Source organism: Hyperolius riggenbachi, chromosome 7 (genome assembly GCF_040937935.1).
Source record: "Hyperolius riggenbachi isolate aHypRig1 chromosome 7, aHypRig1.pri, whole genome shotgun sequence".
Lineage (NCBI taxonomy): Eukaryota > Metazoa > Chordata > Amphibia > Anura > Hyperoliidae > Hyperolius > Hyperolius riggenbachi.
The window spans coordinates 15,600,536-15,625,817 of record NC_090652.1 but is presented as its reverse complement, the minus strand read 5'-3'; the positions used below and the strand labels follow the sequence as shown (position 1 = coordinate 15,625,817).

At 46.2% G+C, this 25,282-nt stretch overlaps 1 protein-coding gene across 1 annotated transcript; it reads right to left on the bottom strand.

Annotated features, from left to right (window-relative positions):
• Positions 1-20,437, bottom strand: LOC137524108 (oocyte zinc finger protein XlCOF22-like). Its single transcript, XM_068243617.1, has 3 exons — positions 20,360-20,437; positions 16,282-16,769; positions 1-7,837 (listed from the first exon to the last, which is right to left on the bottom strand). Exons 2-3 carry the CDS (start codon positions 16,718-16,720, stop codon positions 6,717-6,719), a joined length of 1,560 nt encoding a protein of 519 aa, XP_068099718.1. The 5' UTR covers positions 16,721-16,769; positions 20,360-20,437; the 3' UTR covers positions 1-6,716.
• Between the last annotated feature and the right edge of the window lie 4,845 nt (positions 20,438-25,282).

Below are 25,282 nucleotides of genomic sequence, written 5' to 3'. Positions count from 1 at the left end.
TAACATTTTTAGTAGCCAAGTTTATTGAAGAAGTAAGGCAAATACACATTAGTGAGAGAGTACAACAAAGTGTCAGATGATACATTAGAGGTCTGGAATAGGCACATCAGGATACATATAAACTTGAAGCCATAAACATTAACAGTTGCCTTAGAGGATACAAAATAACCAGCAGTAATATGAAGGAGCTCGGACGTCAGCTGGAGATTAATAACAGTGATGGGTACTCAGTATAGGGGATATATTATAACTTAGTGTGTGGGGAATTTATCCAGGTAGAGCAGATTTGGTCACATTAGATTGGGTACCTCTGCGGTGATATACTGCCTTGTGGAGGGGAAGCATCCGATTCACAGACCTGACCCACTCAGTGCACGATGGCGCTGTGGTAAGTCTCCAACACTTGGTGAGGAGTTAGCGAGCTATGTGACGCGTCTCTATAGCAAATTGTATCAGGAATTTTCCAGTAAAGGATTGGGGAAATATATAAAGGAGGCACACCTCTGGGGCAGCCCATATAGTCATTGAGGAAATAGATGACTAGCGCCCAATATGTGATAACCTGAGGACAGGTCCACATCATGTGTAAAGAGGAACCTCTTTTTGTGAAGCAGTTGTGGCAGTTAGGCAGTGTGCCAGGTGTAAATTTGAATATGCATACCGGAGTAAGGTAGGCTGGTGTATAACGTACAAGTACAGTAGTCTATCCAGTGTCAAATCCCATTCATCCTCTGAGCTATTCCCTACATCCTTTTCCCAGGCCATCCGGCAGGAGGCAGCACAGGGTGTGGCTGAGGGTGGCATTATCATATTACACAGAGCTGAAATAAGCTGCTTAGATGATGGACCCAGAACAGGAGTCATATTTGTAGGGAAGTTCTCACACTGGGTATACATTGCATGTGTGAGCTGCAGATATGCAGAAGACGGTGTGGTGCAGGTCAAATTCAGATGCTTGTTGCAGAAAAGATTTAACTAGTTCACCACTAATGGGTTTTGGTTTTTCCTTTATGGACCAGAGCAATTTTCACATTTCAGCGATCATCCCTGTAATTCACAAATAACTTTATCACTACTTTTCCCACCAAAATGATCTATATCTTGTTTTCTTGCCATCAATTAGGCTATTTTTGGGTGGTACATTTTGCTAAAATTATTTTATTCTAACAGCATTTTAAAGAGAATAATAAGAAAAAACAAATGGAAAAAAATCATTATTTCTCAGTTTTCAGCCATTATAATTTTAAAATAATACATGCTACTGTAATTAAAACCCATGTATTGTATTTGCCTATTTGTCCTGGTTATTACACCATTTCAATTATGTCCCTATCAGAATATATGTCAACAAAATTTTATTTGGAAATAAAGGTGTATTTTTTCAGTTTTGCGTCTGTCACTAAATACAAGCCCTTATTTGCAAAAGTAATAGTAATATACCCTCATGACATACATATTAAGAAAGTTGAATCTCTACGGCAACCATTTTTTTTTAAGTTTATGTAAAGTGTTTTATTTTGGCAACTATGGGAACGGAGGTAAGATGTTAATTCATGGGGTATATATGGCCACAAGAGGTTCCCCCCCCCCCCCACACACACACACACTTTATTCCTCCTATGTACTTAATACATGCGTTACAGAAGTAACGCCTGTATGCTATATTTTCACTTTTGTCAATGAACTGTGCTACCATTCACTGATCAGTGTACTAAGGGGCAGCGACGAGAATGCATGCACTAGCGTGTGCAGCAGGCTATCCTGGCGAGGTAAGTATATTTACACCCCTGAGACTTAGATGAAGTCCTGAGGGGGATAAATAAACTGCCCCCGGGATGAAAGCTAGTTAATGACTGTGCCACCATAAAACAAATTTACATCCCATTTAGTGTTCAGTCCTTCAGGGAATCAAGTGCTTATCTGAAAAATGCAGTAAGTAGTGATGGCAGAGTAGATAGCTGGGAAAACAGTTCACGGTGAACTTCTACCGCTTGCCTGTTTGCATTTAATGCGAGCTTCCCTGTCCAAAGTTCGCATCCACATTTAACGTTAGAATTAATGGCTGCTGCCTTTAGTGGTTAATAGCAAAGCCGCCAATTGTTGTAGAAACACCAAATTTTCATGGTATGGAAAGGGGGGCAGGGTGTGCAGCGGCAAACGGCGGAGATCTTCAATCAAGGTAACGGCAGGATATTGGCGTAGAAACATTTACTAAAGGTAAGTATTTATTATTTATTTAGAATATTAAAATACTTTAGGCTTCGTTCCCATTGGGTGCGTTCAGAAATGTGTAAAAGCGCAGGATGAAAACTCACATATACTAATGTGCCACAAACAGGAAGTTACTATCACCTCAACCATTCCCATTTTATTAAGGTGTATCCATATAAATGCCCCCCCCCCCTTTACATTATGTGTAATTTAACCACATTTAAATATATACTTTTATTGAAACCTGAAAACCTATTTTCTCTAAAACTACAAAGTCTTTTGTTCCTATTTTTCCCACTGTTCTCCTTAACATACCCCGAATACTGGCTGTTTCTAGGATATACGAGGGCTTTGCTATTAACTGCTTAAGTCAGTTTACCCCACTTTCCCACACTCTGACAGTTCACAACTTCAACAGTTTATTGCTCTGTCATACGACTTACCATCCAAATGAATTTTACCTATTTTTCTTCTCACTAATAGTAAACCAATCACACAGTACAAGCGCTCACGGACCGTTAGTACAGCACTACAACCAAGCCAAAGTTACAGTGAATAGAATACAATTAGTAGCACATGAATAGTGGACAATGCACAAACACTTTATAAACAAGTGGGCTGCTTCCTAGCTAACTGTGTAGTAGCATAAATAGTTCTAAAGTAAATAAGGCAAGTGCTCTAAAGTCCAGTCCTTATTGCAGTCGAGGCAAGGCTTACTTCAGATCAATACAGGTAGGGTGCATACACAACCTCCCCCAATATGAAATGACTCACCGGAAGATGCGGCCTAGAAAGCCGGACTGCGGATCAGGAGTATAGGCCACCCCTCAGCCACTCAGGCACAAACAGCTGGGCTCTTGTGGTCCAATCCTTTTGCATTCACCTCCTTTTACTAGCTACCGAATGAACAGCGCTTGCCTTATTTACTTTAGAACTATTTATTCTCACTAATAGTGCTTTCTTTTGGTAGTATTTGATTGCTGCTGCGATTTGTATTTTTTTACTTAATAAAAAAACAGGTATTTTTTTTTATACCCCCCCTCCTTTAAATTGACCCTAGGAAAAGATACATGAACGACACTAAACACACATACGCATGTGACTGTGGTAGGGATTAGATTGTGAGCCCCTCCGAGGGACAGTTAAGTGACAAGGACATCCTCTGTCTGTACAGTGCTGCGCAAGATTGTAGCGCTATATAAGTAATTCCTTCATTGATTTGTTAAAAAAGCAGCCTGCCAGCTCCGATTTGCAGGCTGGCAGGCTGATCGCTGCGGCCCCCTGTAAGCAGTGATAGGAGCTCACGCTCATGCAAGCTCCCTGAAAATCTCACCTCTCGCGAGATGACGCCATATGGTGACGCTGAATAACAACTGATCCTCTCTCCCGCCACCGATCCACGTTAGGCAGTCGGCAATAGGTTAAAATCGATTTTCTCCAAAACTATACGGTCTTTGTGAAAAAAAGTTTTCCTCTTGTACCCACTCTTCTCCTTTCCATACCCTGCAAATTTAGAGAATTCTAGCAGATATGGGGGCTTTGCTATTAACCACTTAAGTCGGCAGCGCAAATGTATTTTTTGGCCACTGTCCGGGTTTTGCCACACTGTTTTTTAAAGAAACTGTGGTTGCAGAGATGCCATGAAAGTTTTAAAAATTTGCCTGCCCATTAAAGGCTATGGGGCTCGGTCAGTTCGCAAATTTTCAAGGAAAAATGTGATGCTCGGCCATCACTACCAGTAAGATTTTTAGGAGGCATCTTTGAAAGCAAACATTTGAAATCTGCGCCGGCAGACTTGGGCACAGGACACAGCCGGTATATGGCTCACCCTGCTTCTGCACAAGTCCAGGCCGTGTTAATTACTATTCCCCCTCCAGACCGCCATGGATAGTGGGGGAATGATATAATTCAGCTTCCAGCTATTGCTGGAGGCCGAATTATTGTGTTTTAAAAGCAACTTTGGCTCAGTCTTCTGACGGCGCCGATGTTACTCACTGAGTGCCTCTAGATTGTAAGCCTTTGGCAGGGCCCTCTCCCCTTGTGTATCATACTTGACTGTGTGCACTTTACCCAGAAGTTGGAACTGGTAATTTTTACCACTACCACTCCAGTTTATGATCTGGCATTGTACTACTATCTGCATTGTGTTGTGTATCTTATTGCTATTACCTGTATTGTTGTATCTACGGTCTGTTACCTGTATTGTTCTGTCACCCCTGTTATCATTGTCTGTAATCCTATTTATTGTACAGTGCTGCGTAATATGTTGGCGCTATATAAATCTAATAAATAATAATAATAATAATATAGCTGTAATTCCTATTACAGTCTATGGTGGCACCGGCTGAGCTCAAATCTACCTGCACTGAAAAGCACTGCTCCGTCTTTGAAAATCTCCTCCTCAGACTGAGCGTTTCACCCGCTCTACTTCCCTGGAAAGCAAATGTGTTCATATCCTGCATGGCAATTCCTGAAACGCTTAGCAACCACTGAAGTATTGTCTGTGGCCCACTGCGGACCCCTAAAATGCTCAGAAATTCTGAGCCGTAGGGGGCGCCCCGTGCACCCCACATGCTGCATACGGGAAGATATACAAGATATGACTCATGATCCTGCCTCATTAGCATAGAATAAAGCAGCAAGTTTATTAAAATAAGCCTGAAGGGAAAAAGCGCCCCAATAAGTACTTACCTCAGTATCCCCGTACCTCTCCCCCCCCACCAGTCCAGTGCTGGGATCCCCAAACCTCCTCAACAAGCACCTGTGAAAGGGTGTGTCTATCCGTGCTCCCGCCCATGAACAAGCGTGGCAGCACTGAGCAGATGCAGGATACCTTTTGCCTTTGCAATGCCACAGAGCTGAACAAACGTGACTTTTTATCTGCCGAACCCAAGTGACTCCCATACTACAGTGCAAGCACAAGGCATCCCGTGCAATGTGCCTGCCTGCATGTTCAGGAGCCCGGCTGTGACCTTCCAGAGGGTGCAAGCACAAAGCATTCTGCGCAGTGTGCCTGCCTGCATGTTCAGGAGCCTGGCTGTGACCTTCCAGAGGGTGCAAGCGCAAAGCATTCTGCGCAGTGTGCCCGCCTGCATGTTCAGGAGCCCGGCTGTGACCTTCCAGATGGTGCAAGCACAAGGTATCCCGCGCAGTGTGCCCGCCTGCATGGATGGATGGGAGCCCGGCTGTGACCTTCCAGAGGGTGCAAGCACAAGGTATCCCGCGCAGTGTGCCTGCCTGCATGGACAGGAGCCCGGCTGTGACTTTCCAGAGGGTGCAAGCACAAGGCATCCCGCGCAGTGTGCCTGCCTGCATGGACGGAAGCCCGGCTGTGACCTTCCAGATGGTACAAGCACAAGGCATCCCGCGCAGTGTGCCTGCCTGCATGGATGGGAGCCCAGCGGTCACCTTCCAGAGGATGCAAACACAAGGCATCCCACGCTGTGTGCCTGCCTGCATAGATGGGAGCCTGGCTGTGACCTTCCTAAGGGAGCAAGCACAAGGCATCCCGCGCAGTGTGCCCGCCTGCATGGACAGGAGCCCGGCTGTGACCTTCCAGATGGTACAAGCACAAGGCATCCCGCTCAGCGTGCCCGTCTGCATGGATGGGAGCCCAGCGGTGACCTTCCAGAGGATGCAAACACAAGGCATCCCACGCTGTGTGCCTGCCTGCATGGATGGGAGCCTGGCTGTGACCTTCCTAAGGGAGCAAGCACAAGGCATCCCGCGCAGTGTGCCCGCCTGCATGGACAGGAGCCCGGCTGTGACCTACCAGAGGGTGCAAGCACAAGGCATCCCACGTAGTGTGCCTGCCTGCATGGATGGGAGCCTGGCTGTGACCTTCAAGAGGGTGCAAGCACAAGGCATCCCGCGCAGTGTGCCTGTCTGCATGGATGGGAGCCCAGCTGTGACCTTCAAGAGGGTGCAAGCACAAAGCATTCTGCGCAGTGTGCCTGCCTGCATGGATGGATGGGAGCCCGGCTGTGACCTTCCAGAGGGTGCAGCGCTGGCTCGATGGTAGGGAAAAGGATGTGGGGGGCCTGGGGAGGATCCAGAGGGGTACGGATCTGACTTGTGCTTTATTTTAAATTACAGATTTACTTTAACTCTTGCAATAGAATAAATAGAAGGTTAACACAACCAGTTACTAATTAGGCTTAGTACTATATGTACCCATGTTTATCCCATCATCCCACCTCAGTTCAGGGACTTGCTTTACAAACCAATGCGCTGAGTAGCATGAAAGAGCCCCGGGACTCTGTATAATATGCTGCCAGGTGCGTCTAGCAAGAAATAAACCACAACCAAAACATTTCCCACACTCAGTGCAGTAATAGAGCTTCTCACCAGTGATGAGAGAGGGATAAGCGGAACTGAACAAGCCTGTTATTGGCCGCTGCACTCCACTCTCCATCCTCCCTACTTCAGCTTTGTTGGGGAGATGGAGAGCAGTATGCTGCGGCCAGTTCAGGTTCACTAAAGGTGAAGTTATGTTTCACTGACTCTTACTTATCATCTGTGTGAGATTTCTCATGTCTGAGAAGCTTTGATTTATATGCAAAACATTTCCCACACTCAGCACATGAATACGGCTTCTCTCCAGTGTGAGATCTCTCATGTCTAAGAAGATGTGATTTCTGTACAAAACCTTTTCCACACTCAGCACATGAATAGGGCTTCTCTACAGTGTGAGATCTTTCATGCCTAAAAAGATCAGATTTCTGTACAAAAAATTTCCCACACTCAGCACATGAATACAGCTTCTCTCCAGTGTGAGATCTCTCATGTCTGACAAGATAGGATTTCTGTACAAAACATTTCCCACACTCAGCACATGAATACGGCTTCTCACCAGTGTGAGATCTCTCATGAATGACAAGCTCTGATTTCCATCCAAAGCATTTCCCACACTCAGCACATGAATAGGGTTTCACTCCAGTGTGAAACCTCTCATGACTGACAAGCTCTGATTTCCGTAGAAAACATCTCCCACATTCAGCACATAAATATGGCTTATCTCCAGTGTGAGATCTCTCATGGATGACAAGATTTGATGTTTGTGAAAAACATTTCCCACACTCAGCACATGAATAGGGCTTCTCACCCGTGTGTGATCTCTCATGTATGACTAGCACTGATTTCTGTACAAAACATTTCCCACATTCAGTACATGAATATAGCTTCTCTCCCGTGTGAGATCTTTCATGCATGACAAGCTGTGATTTGTATACAAAACATTTCCCACACTCAGTACATGAATAGGGCTTCTCACCAGTGTGAGTTTTCTCATGACTGACAAGCTGTGATTTCTGTATAAAACATTTCCCACACTCAGCACATGAATATGGCTTCTCTCCAGTGTGAATTCTCTTGTGTATGACAAGACTTGATTTTTTCCCAAAACATTTCCCACATATGGAACAGGAATGAGACCCTCCAGCAGGGGGAGAGCTATACTGGGTATGAGGCCCCTCAGGATTATACAGGTGAGGGGGGCCTGGGGGAATATTTTGAGTAATCAGAATATCTGCAGGAGACTCTTGTCCAGTGACATCATCATCCGCTGTACAGTCTGTGGATACAGAGAGACGAGTCTCTGAGAGGTTCCTGATGCCGGGACTCTGCGCTGCAAATAGAGAAACATCATCACTTCCTGTTAGAGAATTCTGAGGGGAGGAACAATTATCATTAGGGATGGTCAGTGAGCTACTGATAATTCCAAGTTGAGGCAAAGTTTGTGCAGACTGGAAATGGACCAGATGCAGCATTTGCATAGCTTTACATAAAATTAGCATACACATTGCACCATCTCAGAGTTATTGGCATGTCACTGACCATCACACGTTATCAGCCTGACTGAGAACTGCAGAAGGTGGAGCTCATTACAGGCGGCCAATCACATGACTACAACTTTGGCTTGCATGAAAATTTTATGTAGCTGGGAGTTCAGACAATCAAATGCATTTCCTGACCAATCTGATTATCTGCATACAATCTGCATGACATTTGCATACACGTCAGAGGTATTTAAATGTCACTGGCCCCTCCCACACCTAAAGCATTGGCCATACATTGAGCAGCAGTGAATGTAGAGCTTGATGAGACAGTGGAAGCAATGTGTTACTCCTGTGACAACAGACCTATATGTACTTATAGCAAGAGATCTGTGTTATGTTTGTAGAGCAATGTGGTGTCACTTCCACATTCTTATTACCGCTGTGTCCTCGTGTCACTCATATGCCCCTTGTAATGTACATGTTTCTCTCTCTTATTCCCAATTAAGTAAATAAGGAAACAGACTGGGGATGGTCTGACATTTCCATCGGAACGCCGATTTCCAAAACAGAAACGCCCCAATGTCAGAATGCCGCATTACAGCAACTCGGAAATGTCAGCCAATCACTGAGCTCAGAAGCATCGGACCAATCAGAGAATGCAGAATATTTCTGTGGAAATGGGAATCCCGCGGGATGCCTCCGCACTCTCTGATTGGTCCAATACTACCGAGTATTTCCCAGTCCTGTGACTGGCCTAAAATTTCAAAAAATTACCGCAGACAATTGAACACCACAGTCATCTCAGGCCAATCCGTGTACTGCGGATTGTATGCAGAAATGTGCAAGTTATGCGTACATCCTCAATTATAGCTTACATTAAATATAGCAGAATTAACTGGCCACCAATTTGGAGCAATTATAGGCCCTAGCAACCAGATCCTAGCTACCCATCACAGGCTATCCCACCCCTCTTGTATATAAGAGAGTCAGCCATTTTGTGGGTTCAGTGAGGAGGAGGATATTGAGGGAGACAGTGCGCTGCATTGTGCTGCAGAGAATCAGTTGTGTGTGGATTGACTTGTGTGACAGAATCTGGTGAGTTGTGAGATAGTGAGTGAGTGAGGAGTGAGTAGATAGACAGATTGTAGTGCACTAGTGAGTGAAAAGGAGGAGTTTGCTGAAGTTAGTGTGATAGAGCAGAAAGTCAGATGTGAGTGTAGAGAGGCCTAGTGACAGTGACAGTGAGAGAGGGTGTGCTGTAGTGTGATAGAGAGAGCAGAGGCAGACTGTAGTGTAGTGCAGGGCCTGACTTTTTACTGCCTAAAGCCAAACTGTCACCAGCCGCCCCTGACCAACCGCATCTCCTGACCGACATCTTCCAACATAGGTAGCCAAATGCTTCCCTGGCTCCACTACAATACAGATTGCCAGTCACACCCTCACCCCTGCTGGACAGGTGGCCAGATGTCAAATGGCCAGATGTTTTTCCCCTCCCCCATGCAGAAAACAGTAGATGGCCAGATGTTTCCCCATCCCCCCTTGAAGCTTAGGTAGCCTGGCAGTCCCATCCCCACCTCAGTACAGCTCCCCTCACAGGAGCGCCACAAGTCACTCACCTCTCTGCCTGCCTCCAGCGCCGAGCTTCCTCTTCTCCTCATCCATCAGCTCCTGCTGCGCACTGTTTTCTGTCACCAGCGTCTCTCACATGTGGCTTGTCGCCACATTACCGAAAAATCACATGATGGGAAATGCTGACCGCAGCAAGAGATGCACAGCGGCAGCTGATGATGGAGAAGGGGAAGAGGAAGCTTTAGCATTGGAGGCGAGCGGAGAGGTGAGTGACTGGTGGTGCTGCTGTGTGGAGGAGGGAGGGGGAAACATCTGGCAAGTGACTCTCTGCCCGCAAGGCAGGCAATTTCCAGCTGCCCACAGCTATTGTGAAGGATCCAAACAATGAAGCAAGGCGGGCAGCCATGGACCGGATCTGGCAAGCAGCCAAACACACTACACAGCCAGCCACAGGCAACAGCAGGAGAGTTCTGCGGTTTGGTGCTCACCCGATCTCTCCCTGCACTGCAGGCTTGCAATTAAAAATTTGATTGCAAACTACACATTTTCAGCTCACTGCCCAACTGCCCTTGCTCCCGTGGCGCCCTAGGCCATGACCTACAGTGATTTGCAAAAGTATTCGGCCCCCTTGAAGTTTTCCACATTTTGTCACATTACTGCCACAAACATGAATACATTTTATTGGAATTCCACGTAAAAGACCAATACAAAGTGGTGTACACGTGAGAAGTGGAACGAAAATCATACATGATTCCAAACATTTTTTACAAACCAATAACTGCAAAGTGGGGTGTGCAAAATTATTCAGCCCCCTTAGGTCTGAGTGCATTCAGTTGCCCATAGACATTGCCTGATGAGTGCTAATGACTAAATAGAGTGCCCCTCTGTGTAATCTAATGTCAGTACAAATACAGCTGCTTTGTGACGTCCTCAGAGGTTGTCTAAGGGAATATTGGGAGCAACAACACACCATGAAGTCCAAAGAACACACCACACAGGTCAGGGATAAAGTTGAGAAATTTAAAGTAGGCTTAGGCTACAAAAATATTTCCAAAGCCTTGAACATCCCATGGACCACTGTTCAAGCGATCATTCAGAAATGGAAGGAGTACGGCTCAACTGTAAACCTACCAAGACAAGGCCGTCCACCTAAACTCACAGACCGAACAAGGAGAGCGCTGATCAGAAATGCAGTCAAGAGGCCCATGGTGACTCTGGACGAGCTGCAGAGATCTACAGCTCAGGTGGGGGAATCTGTCCAAAGGACAACTATTAGTTGTGCACTGCACAAAGTTGGCCTTTATGAAAGAGTGGAAATAAAAAAGCCATTGCTAACAGAAAAGCATAAGAAATCCAGTTTGCAGTTTGCCACAAGCCATGTGGGGGACACAGCAAACATGTGGAAGAAGGTGCTCTGGTCAGATGAGACCAAAATGGACCTTGTTGGCCAAAATGCAAAACGCTATGTGAGGCGGAAAAATAACACTGCACATCACTCAGAACACACCATCCCCACTGTCAAATATAGTGGTGGCAGCATCATGCTCTGGGGGTGATTCTCTTCAGCAGGGACAGGGAAGCTGGTCAGAGTTGATGGGAAGATGGATGGAGCCAAATACAGGGTAATTTTGGAAGAAAACCTCATGGAGTCTGCAAAATACTTGAGACTGGGGCAGAGGTTCACCTTCCAGCAGGACAACGACCCTAAACATAAAGCCAGGGCAACAATGGAACGGTTTAAAACAAAACATATCCATGTGTTAGAATGGCCCAGTCAAAGTCCAGATCTAAATCCAATCGAGAATCTGTGGCAAGATCTGAAAACTGCTGTTCACAAATGCTGTCCATCTAATCTGACTGAGCTGGAGCTGTTTTGCAAAGAAGAATGGGCAAGGATTTCAGTCTCTAGATGCGCAAAGCTGGTAGAGACATACCCTAAAAGACTGGCAGCTGTAATTGCAGCAAAAGGTGGTTCTACAAAGTATTGACTCAGGGGGCTGAATAATTACGCACACCCCACTTTGCAGTTGTTGATTCATAAAAAATGTTTGGAATCATGTATGGTTTTCATTCCACTTCTTACGTGTACACCACTTTGGTCTTTCACGTGGAATTCCAATAAAATTGATTCATGTTTGTGGCAGTAATATGACAAAATGTGGAAAACTTCAAGAGGACCGAATACTTTTGCAAACCACTGTATGTGGCCTTGGCTTAAATCCGGCCCTGGTGTAGTGAGTCACTAGTGAGTGAGTGAGAAGGTTAGCTGTAGTGTGTCAGCGAGAGAGTAAGTTTGTGCTAGAGTGTAGTGAGTAATAGTGAGTGAGCGTTAGTGTAGTGAGTAAGTGAGCGTTAGTGTAGTGAGTAATAGTGAGTGAGCGTTAGTGTAGTGTGTTTCCCTTTTTTAGTTACTTGATTTTTTTTTTCTTTTATTTCAAATTTGATTTACTTTGATTTATTTATTATTATTTTTTATAAATATTGTGATTTGAATTGTATTTGATTAGAAAGTTTCTGCATTCTTTTCATTTCATTTTTATTTCTCTGTTTCATTTATTTTCATTTTCTTTTTACTTTACTTTTATTTTTTTAGTTTGCAATTTTATTTTTTCCTGCATTTTAGTTGACAAATTTTTCTGTTCATAAAATATAGATAGATTAGTGTTTTAGTTAGAGAGCGAGTTAGAGAGCGTTCACACAACTCGTTCTTTCCCAATTTATGGGGGGTTTTGTGCTCACCAAGCCCCCAAATCCCTGAGCTGCCCCAATAAATTTGTAGTGTTTCACCCCCTATATGTTTGTTCACAATGAAGCACAGCAAGGGTGACGGATCTCCAAGCCGCAGGTAAAATGATGGTGGATGAGGCGGGTCTTTGTCTAGACATCAGCAGGCAAGGCAAACCCCATCACATTTACAACCTGTACAAGGAGATGAGGAGGTGGTGGTTGGCAGCAACAAGCCCCCTGATCAGGGAATTTTTTCCTATCTATTCGGTACACCACTGGCCAGCAGCAGGCGGCCTCTATGGTGGATTAGATTTGACGCGAAACCCTCCACCCTATTTGAGGAATTAGCAGCAGCAAGAGCAGCAGCAAGAGGCTCTCTTCTTCCTCTAAGGCCCGGTTCACATTGGCGGTCGCCGTCCGGAATCGCCGTGCCGGAGCCGGACCGCATGCGGAACGGACAGAACGGGCGCACGGCATAGCAATGAAAGTCTATGCGTCCGTTCACATGCGCCCGTTCCGTCCGGAGCCGGATCCGGACTCCGGCGTAAGATCCAACATGCGCATTTTTTTGGTCCGGCTCCTCCGGCAGACGTATCCGGAGCGGAGCCGGACTGTTGCATCCGGCCAATACAAACCAATGAGAAACGGAGAGCGCACAACACACTGGCTATAAAAACCGGACGTTCTACCCCACTTCCTATGCGTATTGTAGCGGCAATTTTGGATGGGGACACATGGGCAAGCATTTTGGAGTGGAGCAGCAGTGACTTTTAACGCGCTGGAGATGTTGGCAGTATGTCGGAGGTGGAGGTAAGTTCTAAACAGCGGAGGGCCTGATTCCACAGGTCCACCTTCTGCTGACCTCCCAGACCCCAACATTTTTATTTTATTTCTACTCTCTTTTGCCAAACGGATCCGGATCGCATCCTGATGTACACCTGATGCAACCTGACCGGATCCGGATCAGAACCGTACGGTTCCGATCCGGATCCGGTCAGGTCATCCGGTCCGTTTGGCAGAGAACCGCAAGTGTGAACGGGGCCTAACCATCACTCTGTACATCATGTGCAGCCTGAACAGTCCCACTACACGCCATCCCCCTCTGTACACCAGGCTGGAAGCTGTATCCAGACCTCATCAGCTGTCTCCTCCCCCCAGTTTGCCACCCAGCGCCCGGCCTTTTTCCCAGAAATCATTCGCTCAACTGACCCAACAGTGATCCGCAACAATGGGCTCCTGGCAAGATTGCTGGTCCAACAGCTCTCTGCCCTATCAGCTGGGAAAAGTGCCCCCTTCCACCAACTGATGAGCGGTTTGGTGCCACAATGGCAGATCCACAGCCTCCATTTTTTACCAATGAATAAGTAAACAAAATTGTACATAAGCGATCACAAGTGATGAAATACACAGTCTCAGGAGACTAATAGAACACCAGTCCACAAACGGTGGAGCGCTCCCTGGCTATTTGTGACTAGCTTCAAAAGATGAAAGAACTAATTGGGTTAGCGCTCAAAGATAGTCTCTGCTGTAAAAGATGTTCAAACCCGGTAGATAATAATCAGCAAATGCAGCAGCATAACATCAGTGGGGCTATAGCTCCCCCAATGGAGCGGCGCAGCGTCTGACGTCACTGGATGCAGTGATTGGTCGATGCGCTTACACTCTTTGATCTAGCGGCGGTTTTCGTGGATTTGCAAGCTGGGGTAACGCTTCGGTAGCTGATCCATTTAGCTCATATAGCTGCTTGGTAACCCCCAGTCCTGTGTAGCCACCTGCTATTACCTGTTATTTAGGCTTTAAGGTATAGAACACACTTTCCACACACTTTAACAGGCCTATCCTTCTCCAGGCCCGGAAGCAGGTGCCGCACTCCCGCAGGTACACCACTCCTGCATACACTTGTACTAGATGAAAAAAGGAGACAGCACACAGGTTGCGTCTTCAGGTAATCTGTACTCAACCCATACAGTTACAGAGCACACAAGGACATGACATGTTTCGGGTGTAGCCCTTCCTCAAGAACATGTTGTGTCCTTGTGTGCTCTGTAACTGTACGGTTTGAATACAGATTACCTGAAGAAGCAACCTGTGTGTTTTTTAGGCTTTCTCTGTTTTTAACTTTTTTAATAAAGTTGGGATTAATCCCTTAGAGGGAACCTAAACTGAGAAGGATATGGATTTTTTCCTTTTAAAATAATACCAGTTGCCTGACTTTCCTGCTGATCCTGTGTCTCTAATACTTTTAGCCACAGCCCATGAACAAGCATGCAGATCAGGTGCTCTGACTGAAGTCAGACTGGATTAGCTGCATGCTTGTTTCAGGTGTGAGATCCAGATACTGCTGCAGCCATAGAGATCAGCAGGGCTGCCAGGCAACTGGTATTGTCTCAAAGGAAACTTCCATATCACTTCTCAGTTAAGGTTCCCTTTAAGCACTTTTATGCTATGTGCAGCTTTTCTCTTTACCTGGAGGCAACAGCAACACCCTATCTGAGAAGCAAGCCGGAAGTGGTGGGCGCTGAGGTGCAGAGGTTGCCGGAGAGGCTGAAGGGTGGCCTATACCCCATAAGGTGAAGTCGGGCCCACTTAGGCCATATAGTCTGGTGAGTCTCTCTACGTTGGGGGAGCTATAGCCCCACTGATGTTATGCTGTTGCATTTGCTGATTATCATCTACCGGGTTTGAACATCTTTTACAGCAGAGTCTATCTTTGAGCGCTAACCCAATTAGTTCTTTCATCCATTTTTTACCAGGGATGTCATCCCAGCCTCACACAAGCATGCAGTAGAATCTGTATCCCGATGGTTAGACCACACAGTCAGAGGTAGAGGGCACCTCAATACAGATGCCTGGAGCAGCAGACATAGGCAGGGATGGTACCTCACTTTCACTGACCATTAGGTCACCCTACATGGTGCTGGGAAGGGAAGGAGTCGTGGGGCGGCATTTGGTCTGGTGGAGCCGCCTGCAGGTTAAGCGGAGGCCAGTCTAACTCCCTTCTGCCACCTCCTCTGTCCCAGGTAGTGTTGGGTGTAATGACTTGTAATTTATGGATATCTTTAATGACAAGTCGTAATTGTGGACTACAGCACCATAGTCATAATCTGCTGCGATTACATATTCTGACTACGAGTGCACCAGTAATTATGGACGGACGTGCATTTTTTTTTCAGTTTGGGACCAATCAGAATGTCCCCAGCATGTCCCCAGCAACCAATAGGAATGAGTTGAGCTCACCCACCCTTCCCTATGGCGGATGCCATCTTGGATTACCTCCATGCTGTTACTCAGTACTCTGTGAGAGGTTGTGTTAGAGAGCAGTGCAGTGTACAGGGCTGTGGAGTCGAAGAGTCGGAGAAATTTTGGGTACCTAGAGTCGGAGGTTCCAAAAAACTGAGGAGTTGGATGATTTTTGTACGAAATCGACAGCAATGGTAAAAATTAGACAGTGTCTAGGAATCGGAGTCAGAGGAATTTTGGGTACCTGGAGAAGGAGTCAGTGGCTTCATAAACTAAGGAATCGAATGTTTTGTACCAATTCCACAGCGCTGACTGTGTATTTGCATTTTGTGATCGATTTGTGCTGATTTGAGACTCGCTGAACCTGTTATTGATAGTTTAGTGATTCAGTTAGAGAGATATCTTACTAATTGTTAGCTTTGTCATTCAGTTAGAGAGTTAGCTTATTGCACTAGTAAGAGGTTTTGAATCTGGATAATACCATTTATTGGCTAACTTAGAAGAAAAGGCGTAAGCTTTCAGCTAATATGCACATGTAGAACACACAGTTTATAGCAGTGATGGCTAAACTTGGCACTCCAGCTGTGACAAAATTACAAATCCCATCATGCCTCTGCCTCCCTGAGTTATGCTTAGAGCTGTCAGAGTATTGCAATGCCTCATGGGACTTGTAGTTCCACCACACCTGGAGTGCCAAGGTTAGCCATCACTGGCTTATATGCACTGGACATTAAAAGGAGATACATTTATCACTTACCAATGCGCATCCCAGTAATAACGTCCTCTTCTTCATCCTCTTTACTAGTCCTTATCATGTCACTCTCCTCCGTAGCCTGCTGATCACTCCTCACATATGTTTCATCTTCCTTTTTAATTGTCTTCATCCTGCCACCCTCCTCCATAGACTGCTGATCACTCCTCACATATGTCTCTTCTTCTTCCTCTTTAACTGTTCTCATCATGCTACCCTCCTCAGTAGACTGCTGATCACTCCTCACACATGTCTCTTCTTCTCCATCCTCTTTATTTGTCCCCATCATTTCACTCTCCCCCACAGATTGTTGATCACTCTTCACATATGTCTCTTCTTCTTTAATTGTCCCCATCATGCGACCCTCCACAGACTGCTGATCACTCCTCACAAAGGTCTCTTCTTCTTCCTCTTTAATTGTCCCCATCATGCGACCCTCCTCCATGGACTGCTGATCACTCTTCACATACCTCTCTTGTTCTTTTAGCCCAGATCTGATTTATAAAAATGATAAATTGCAGCAGTAAAATATTAATACTAATAATCAGAGCACAGAAAAGAACATAATTTGCTAGGGGTGATAATATCCCATAAGCTGTGGTATCTGCACATTCAGCACCACAGTCCTCTCTCCCAGTGTGCCTTGCTCATCATCTGGTGCTTCTCTCCTCCTCTCCATGCACACATTCCTGGGAGGTTACAGCAATGCCGGTGTAATATCTGATTGCACTGCCCGGAAGCTCCCTTCCATATTGAGTAGCACGCATGCTCAGTGTGAAGTTAATGATGCTGCTGGAGGTAAAATACTAAATATCTCCGCTTCCACACATCATACACTCCCCAAATTTTCAGGGTAGGGAGGGAACCCCCCGAACGACCTCTATGCCAAATTGTAACTCTCGAGTCCCACTGGTTCAGGAGATAGATTACAGAAACCTGTATCGGGAACCAGCGGGTCTCGGGGGATGCAATTAGGCATAGAGGTCGTTCTGGGGGTCCGCTCCCTACCCTGAAAGTTTGGGGAGTGTAGGATGTGTGGGAGCGGAGATATTTAGTATTTTACCACCATCAGCATTATTCAATAGGAAATGTGGCCGCACAATCTCCTACTGTGCATGCGGGGCAGTGCAAATCAACAGGCAGCGCAATCAGACAGAACACCGGCATCGGTAGATGGATGAGGATGTGAAGAGAGAACAGCTGGAGATATAGGAAGATAAGAGCTGAGGCCTGCAGCTAATTAGCTATGAATTATCATTACTTATGGCTCTGGCAGCTGATGAACTGGACAGATGGAACTGCAGTTCCATATACTGACCCTACCTGTCCATCACCTTCTAACCCCAAACCTTCCAAGCGCCATAGCAACAAATCTCCCAGCGGGGACAGTGCCAATACCAGGACAGAAGCAGCAGAGGCCAACCAACCACTGTCCAGCTGCAGCCTCCATCTTCTCTACCTGTCCTACCAGCCACGCCCCTTGTTACCTGGCTCCACCCCCTAGCTGTGACCCAACAGCTATCATCTTTGTGCAGACTCCAACCTCCAATCCAACACCAGTGGCTCCTGGCTGCACATTGGCTTCTTCTCATCAGAGATAAAATGGATACAGTCATATGGTGCACCTGTCTTATCTGCTGAAAATGGACACAATGCACAGATCCTGCTCCTTCAGGACCTCCCTCCCTGAGACCTCCAATGATCCACAACAACTCTATTGTACAACATTGTATTCATGACTGTTGCTATGAACAGCTGCTGGGAAAAGCTATCAGGGAAAGTGTCCCCCTTCACAGGGAAGAGATACCGGCCTGCCTTCCATAACGGCTGGGATAAACATGAAACACCTCTGACAGCACAAGAAGTGAGGGAAATCCAGAGATAAGGTAACACAGAGAGTGTGCATACGTGTGAGGCACCAGCTGGAGGTGGGAGCTGCTCTACGAGGATCTTATGGGCTCAGTATTCCATGGCATACAAGATCGGCCAATCACAGCTCCGCACTATTCACAGATTATATTATTCTCTATGTCTCCCTCCCTAAGGGGCAATTATGTAAACTAACCCCCCACATAGATACTTTGTATCATTCTCAGGAATAAAGGCAGACTACCCTAACAATAAAACTACTACTCCCTGCAAGCTCTCTCTATAGCGATGCATGCGCCTGGATTCCTGCTCACACCCTTCATATCACTAAACATTCACCCTTTTCCTCGGTATAGAATTCAGACATCTCTCCATATTTCACTCCAGCCATTGATAACATAGCAATGGAGCTCAAGGGGTGGTCTAACTGGTGACTGGTTTGGTGGATGACTAATATCTGGAAGACTTGGGAAGCCATCACAACGGCATTAACCAGCTGAGCGGTCTGGACGAGCTCAGCTCGTCCAACACCGCCAGCGGCTGCCGCTCAGGCCCTGCTGGGCCGATTTTAATGAAATAAAAAGCAGCACACGCAGCCGGCACTTTGCCAGCCGCGTGTGCTGCCTGATCGCCGCCGCTCTGCGGCGATTCGCCGCGAGCAGCGGCGAAAGAGGGTCCCCCCAGCCGCCTGAGCCCAGCGTAGCCGGAACAAAAAGTTCCGGCCAGCGCTAAGGGCTGGATCGGAGGCGGCTGACGTCACGACGTCGGCTGACGTCGATGACGTCACTCCGCTCGTCGCTATGGCGACGATATAAGCAAAACAAGGAAGGCCGCTCATTGCGGCCTTCCTTGTTTATTCTGGGCGCCGGAGGCGATCGGAAGATCGCCTCCGGAGCGCCCTCTAGTGGGCTTTCATGCAGCCAACTTTAAGTTGGCTGCATGAAATAGTTTTTTTTTTATTTAAAAAAAACCCTCCCGCAGCCACCCTGGCGATTTAATCAGAACGCCAGGGTGGTTAAGAGGCACCCAGGAGTGTATAAAACTGAGTTTAAAACAAAAAAAAAAAAAAGGGGAGAAAAGGGGGAAGTGGCTTACCTCAAAAAATGATAAATTCCTATATATAAATATAATTAATTTTTAATAAGCACAGGAAACGCATTTCGTGGGTCTCTGCTAACTTCCTCAGGCCAAATAAAGTGCTGAAAGGTTTAAAAAGCCAGGTGCATCAAGTAGTCTCCCTCCCCACACACACACAAGGCAGATGGCCCCCTAGTATTAGGCAGCCCACCTCCCCAGTATAGATAGCCACTATTAGGCTGCCCACCATCCCCATTACAGATAGCCGGATGTAGGCAGAATTAGGCAGCTCTCCAACCCCAGATTAGATATCACGATGTACCCTGTGTATTAAGCAGTACCCTTAATCAGGTTAGATAGCTATATGTACACCAGTATTAGGCATCCTCCCCTTGAATATAGGCCGATGTACCCCCGTATTAGGATGCCCCCCTCCTAGGCAAGATAGCCAGGTGTACCCCAAGTATCGATAGCCAAATATACCCCAAGCAGTCTCTGTTATCAGGACAGGCAAGTGTGCCCCCAGACCCTTTCCCCAAGTCAAACAGGCAGCCTCCTCCCCAGTATAGGCAGATGTATCCCCAGTATTAGGTAGTCTCCCAAACATGCAGAGTCATAACTCTGAAGTGTTCGGGGAGGGGTAGGGGGAACAGGCACATCCACAGGGCTGCACTCCCAGAGACTGGTGCCCCCTGAGCCTCTGCCCTGACGACTACCCAAGATTACTATTACTCCAGGAAGAAGCTGAAAACTGGGGGTGGGGGGGGGGGGGGGTGAAGTGATTAGGGAGATACGGCTACACTGCACGGCAATATGGCAATGCCTGGGGCAGAATAGGCTATACAGGGGTAAATTCCAGCACTGGAGGGATATGGCTATAGTCAATATACAGTATATCTTCTCTTGTCTCTGTGATGTGACTGAATTATTACTAGGAAGGTGAGATCCGACCCATAATCTATGGTACATGTAGGGGGAGCAATAGAAAACTGGCAAACAAGTCACAGCAGTTATATATAAGACTCATCAAGGGGGATGATCAGGATAGTGACAGGTGTACTATGTCCTCCTCTGTAACAAAGCATGCCCACCCCAAAACTCTGCTCTGCTCCATATATAACAAGATTCACACAATTACCTCTTTCAGCCGCGTGTTCTCTCTCCTCCTGCAACTTCTCTTCCTGCTGTTACATCACTTCCTATCTTTGGATTAATCTCCTCCTTTCTGTGCGTCCCACGTGGGAGAGGTGAGAGCGACTCCTTGTGGTGAATAAGCTAACTGCAAGCTCTTTTTGTGGAGTCACCTGCAGTCAGCGTTTGAATGCTATTATTATTTATTATTCTTATATTTTTTTTTATTATCAATCACAACACAACTTCCTTATCTTCAGGCGTGCATGGGACTGGGTGATGAGGGGGGGCGGTCAGGCAAAGTTCATTGGAGGAGGGGAGTGAGCAGCTAGGTGTGTACCTCTGAGTAAGATCGGAAATGTAGGTTGGACAGATTTGTGGACAGATTTGTAGGTCAGACACTGTATCTTGAATCGGATTCTGTGCTGGATAGGAAGCCATCACAGAAGCATCACAGTCAGCAGGCACATTGTAGCCATTCAGGCTACACTAAGCCCTGGAGCCCCACCCCCCCTTATATAAGGCAGGCTCGCTGGCCAAAACACTCACTCGTGTGCCTGCTGCAAATAGACAGACTAGGGAGGGCTGCTGCAGATTTTTTCTCCTAGGGAAAGATTAGTTAGGCTCTTGGCTTGCTCCTGGCTGATTGTTGGGACACCTACCTATGCCTACCTACCTATACTGGGTCTCCTACCTATGCCTACCTACCTATACTGGGTCTCCTACCTATGCCTAGCTAACTACTGAGGCACCTACCTATGCCTACCTACCTATACTGGGACTCCTACCTATGCCTACCTACCTATACTGGGTCTCCTACCTATGCCTAGCTAACTACTGAGGCACCTACCTACCTATACTGGGACTCCTACCTATGATGCCTACCTACCTATACTGGGACTCCTACCTATGCCTACCTACCTATACTGGGTCTCCTACCTATGCCTAGCTAACTACTGAGGCACCTACCTACCTATACTGGGACTCCTACCTATGCCTACCTACCTATACTGGGACTCCTACCTATGCCTAGCTAACTACTGAGGCACCTACCTACCTATACTGGGACTCCTACCTATGCCTACCTACCTATACTGGGACTCCTACCTATGCCTAGCTAACTACTGAGGCACCTACCTACCTATACTGGGTCTCCTACCTATGCCTAGCTAACTACTGAGGCACCTACCTACCTATACTGGGTCTCCTACCTATGCCTAGCTAACTACTGAGGCACCTACCTACCTATACTGGGTCTCCTACCTATGCCTACCTACCTATACTGGGTCTCCTACCTATGCCTAGCTAACTACTGAGGCACCTACCTATGCCTACCTACCTATACTGGGACTCCTACCTATGCCTACCGACCTATACTGGGACTCCTACCTATGCCTACCTACCTATACTGGGTCTCCTACCTATGCCTAGCTAACTACTGAGGCACCTACCTACCTATACTGGGACTCCTACTTATGCCTACCTACCTATACTGGGACTCCTACCTATGCCTACCTACCTATACTGGGTCTCCTACCTATGCCTAGCTAACTACTGAGGCACCTACCTACCTATACTGGGACTCCTACCTATACTGGGACTCCTACCTATGCCTACCTACCTATACTGGGTCTCCTACCTATGCCTAGCTAACTAATGAGGCACCTACCTACCTATACTGGGTCTCCTACCTGTGCCTAGCTAACTACTGAGGCACCTACCTATGCCTACCTACCTATACTGGGTCTCCTACCTACGCCTACCTACCTATACTGGGTCTCCTACCTATGCCTACCTACCTATACTGGGACTCCTACCTATGCCTACCTACATACAAGAAGATAATAAGGTTGTTGCTTCATTGTGGACAGACCAAATTTGATCAGCTGGACAGTCACTGTTGTTCTATCATTGAGCTACCACACCCCGGTGACCATATGGGCTGGAAAATTGCCACGGCCTGCACTGTGGCCATGTTGCGCATCAGTCCAGCACGGCCGTCACTACGCAAACAGCTGTTTGCGGTGCGTTACACAGTGAGTTTGGTGTGTCAGTGTGAAGCAGAACTCTAATTACACTCCATGATTGATGTATACACATGCAAGATGTTTGAAAGCACGTTAGGTCTGCAATTTAGCATTCAATGTGATTTCTGCCCTTAAAACGCTGCTTTGCGTCACATCCAGATTTTTCCCCGGGACTTTTGGCATCTATCCCACTCCGCCATGCCCCCCTCCAGGTGTTAGATCCATTGAAACCTCTTTTCCATCACTTTTGTGGCCAGCATAATTTTCTCTATTTTTCAAAGTTCGCATCCCCATTGAAGTCTATTGCGGTTCGCGAACTTTTACGCGAACCGAACCTTCCGCGAAGGTTCGCGAACCGAAAATTGGAGGTTCGCGACATCTTTAGAAGCCAGTGGAGGGAGTCACAGAGGGGAGCTGACATGGTGGAGCGAAGGGAGTAGTGGATGATTCTGGCTGCCGTATTCATGATGGACTGTAACGGGGCAATTTGGGTCATAGGGAAACCAGACAGAGGGGCATTGCAGTAGTTAATGCGGGAAATTATGAGGGCATGGATGAGGAGTCTGGTGGTATATTCAAGAACTTGTTGAGCGCTCAGTAACTTTGTATCAAAAGACACAAAAAATGGCAAAATCATAACCATTAATTCTACAGAAAAGATGCCAATATGTGCCCACACCTGGTATAAATCTCAAAAGACAACTCTACACATATATGTAGTGTGAACGATATAAACAACTTTATTCATCAATCCAAATTAAAACAATGGTTAAAAACAGTTAAAATCTCCCGATTGAAATCAACAGTACTTGATATTCCAGCTCATGGACAAGGGTAATATAGTGAATTCATGGTAAAAAAAACACGTATAGGAAAGACCAGGAAAGTGCCTAGTGCAAAAGTGCTATATATAGAAAGTGCCTGGTGCAAAATTGATACGGATACTGCGCAACTAAACCCTAAAAAAAAAAAAATATATACACAAGTGGACAACTCATATGTCCATAATCTGAAACAAGTGGAAAATTCACACTAGGATATTAAATATGATCATGAAAAAATACACCCTGCAAAGAAAAAGTTATGATAAAAAAAAAAAAACAATAATGTGTGTGCAGAGGTCGCGTGCATGTGCAGTCCCAACCAAAAACGCTGGATCCGCTCATGCACACAAGCCCCACACGCACAATCTCCGTGCAAAATCACCTACAAATGATTACAATATGTGAAATACACATACAGTGCATCTTACGTGAAGGACATGGCCTTACCAATTTGAGCTGGAAGCCGGGAGAGGGGGACGTGCCTAAGAGGAGTCTGGTGGTGACAGAGGTCAGGAAAGGGCGGATCTTGCAGAAGTTGCGGAGGTGGAAGTTGCAGGACTTCATGAGGTTTTGGATGTGGGCGGTGGATGCATGAAAATAGTAAACTCAACCACAGACACATACAAAATCGCATAATGCAGAGAAAATGAACATAGTAGCATTTTAAGGAACGCATAACTTCCTTACACTTCAAGAGCGAGCGTAGCATGCGGCCTTCAATTTAGAGTGCGGTGCTGATCATGGAGCTCGCGCTGCTATAGCAACACAGCTTCATGAATTAGCCCCATGGTGCTTTCCTATGGTAAAAAATGCATGTGTTTTGCATTCCTTTTTTTTTTTTTTTTTTTTTAATAACATATGATACTGTCTGTATTCTTTAATTTAAAAAAAGGCAGATTCTAAAAAAAAAAAATGAAAAATAAAAACATAACATGCATGAAAAATACAAACTCAGACACATACAAACATGCAAAATGCAGAGAAAAACACAGAGATGCACATGGCAGAAGACTCATGGTACCCCCAGTGTGCTCCCAGCCTTACTGTAACAATATGTGTGTGAAATTGAGCAGCAAGTACAGATGTCCATAGCAGAGATGAGCGAAAATGGCTCTAACATTATTGCAAAACGCTTGTTGAATTTACCATCACATATCTCAAAACTTTTGGGGATAAGAAACTTTTTGGGAAACTGTCTTTGTCTGATGCAGCTCCTGGCCGGTGTCTGTCCCCCCAGGTGACACATGTACTGCCTGATCTCAGGATCTGCAATATGAACGCTGCTGCTATATGTTATCCTTGCTTTGTTTGTAGCCGAATGTTGTGCTAATTTAGGGTCTATGGACTCATTTGATATGGACTGATGTGTTATATGCCTGGCTATCTACATGTGTTGTCACCGCAATCTACTGAAAAAAAAATGTCTAAATATAACAAGGTTCTTCACATTTGCTGTTTATAGTGTGACGGTCTTTGCAACACAATGCTTGAAGAGTCAGCTTGTGCTCCGGCAGACGCACCGCTGCACCTGCTACTTGGGTCAGTTGTGCGACCAGTCCTTGGTATGTTTCACAAATGGGTCGACTTTACACATTAATAGCAAAGCCCCTATACATGTTAGATTGACTTAATCTGCTATGTATGTGTAGGAGAGCAGTGGCAACATAAAAAGCTGCAAAAGACCTTGTGGTTTTCCCATACTATAAGCCCTGCACTCACTATAGCTAATAATAACCTTCCATTGCACAAGCCCTGCTCTCACTGTAGCTAATAAACTTCCACACCACAAGCCCTGCACGCCTGTGTCTTCATGTCCCTTTCACCCCCTGCTCCACCGAGTGGAGGTCTCCTGGCTGCCCACAGGCTGCTCTGACAGGTGCTCACAGGGAGCCATGTACTGACATAGAAGCATGTGTGCAGCAGACTAGGAGTAGTCAGGATAATATAGGAGAAAGCTAAAGACAAGTAGTCTGCGCTCACATCAATCCACAACTACATATCTGATAGGAGGTGCTGGGGGGGAGGGGCATCTATATATATAATAGACTAAGTGCCTCAACCTTCAAACAAGAAGAAGAA

Bases quoted from the DNA above. Each gene is read 5' to 3' on its own strand.
- LOC137524108 (XM_068243617.1), bottom strand. From the start codon at position 16,720: ATGGAGGAGGGTCGCATGATGGGGACAATTAAAGAGGAAGAAGAAGAG. The intron at 7,838-16,281 runs GTAAGTGATAAA...CTCTATTTGCAG, and splicing joins TATTACTGGGATGCGCATTG to CGCAGAGTCCCGGCATCAGG.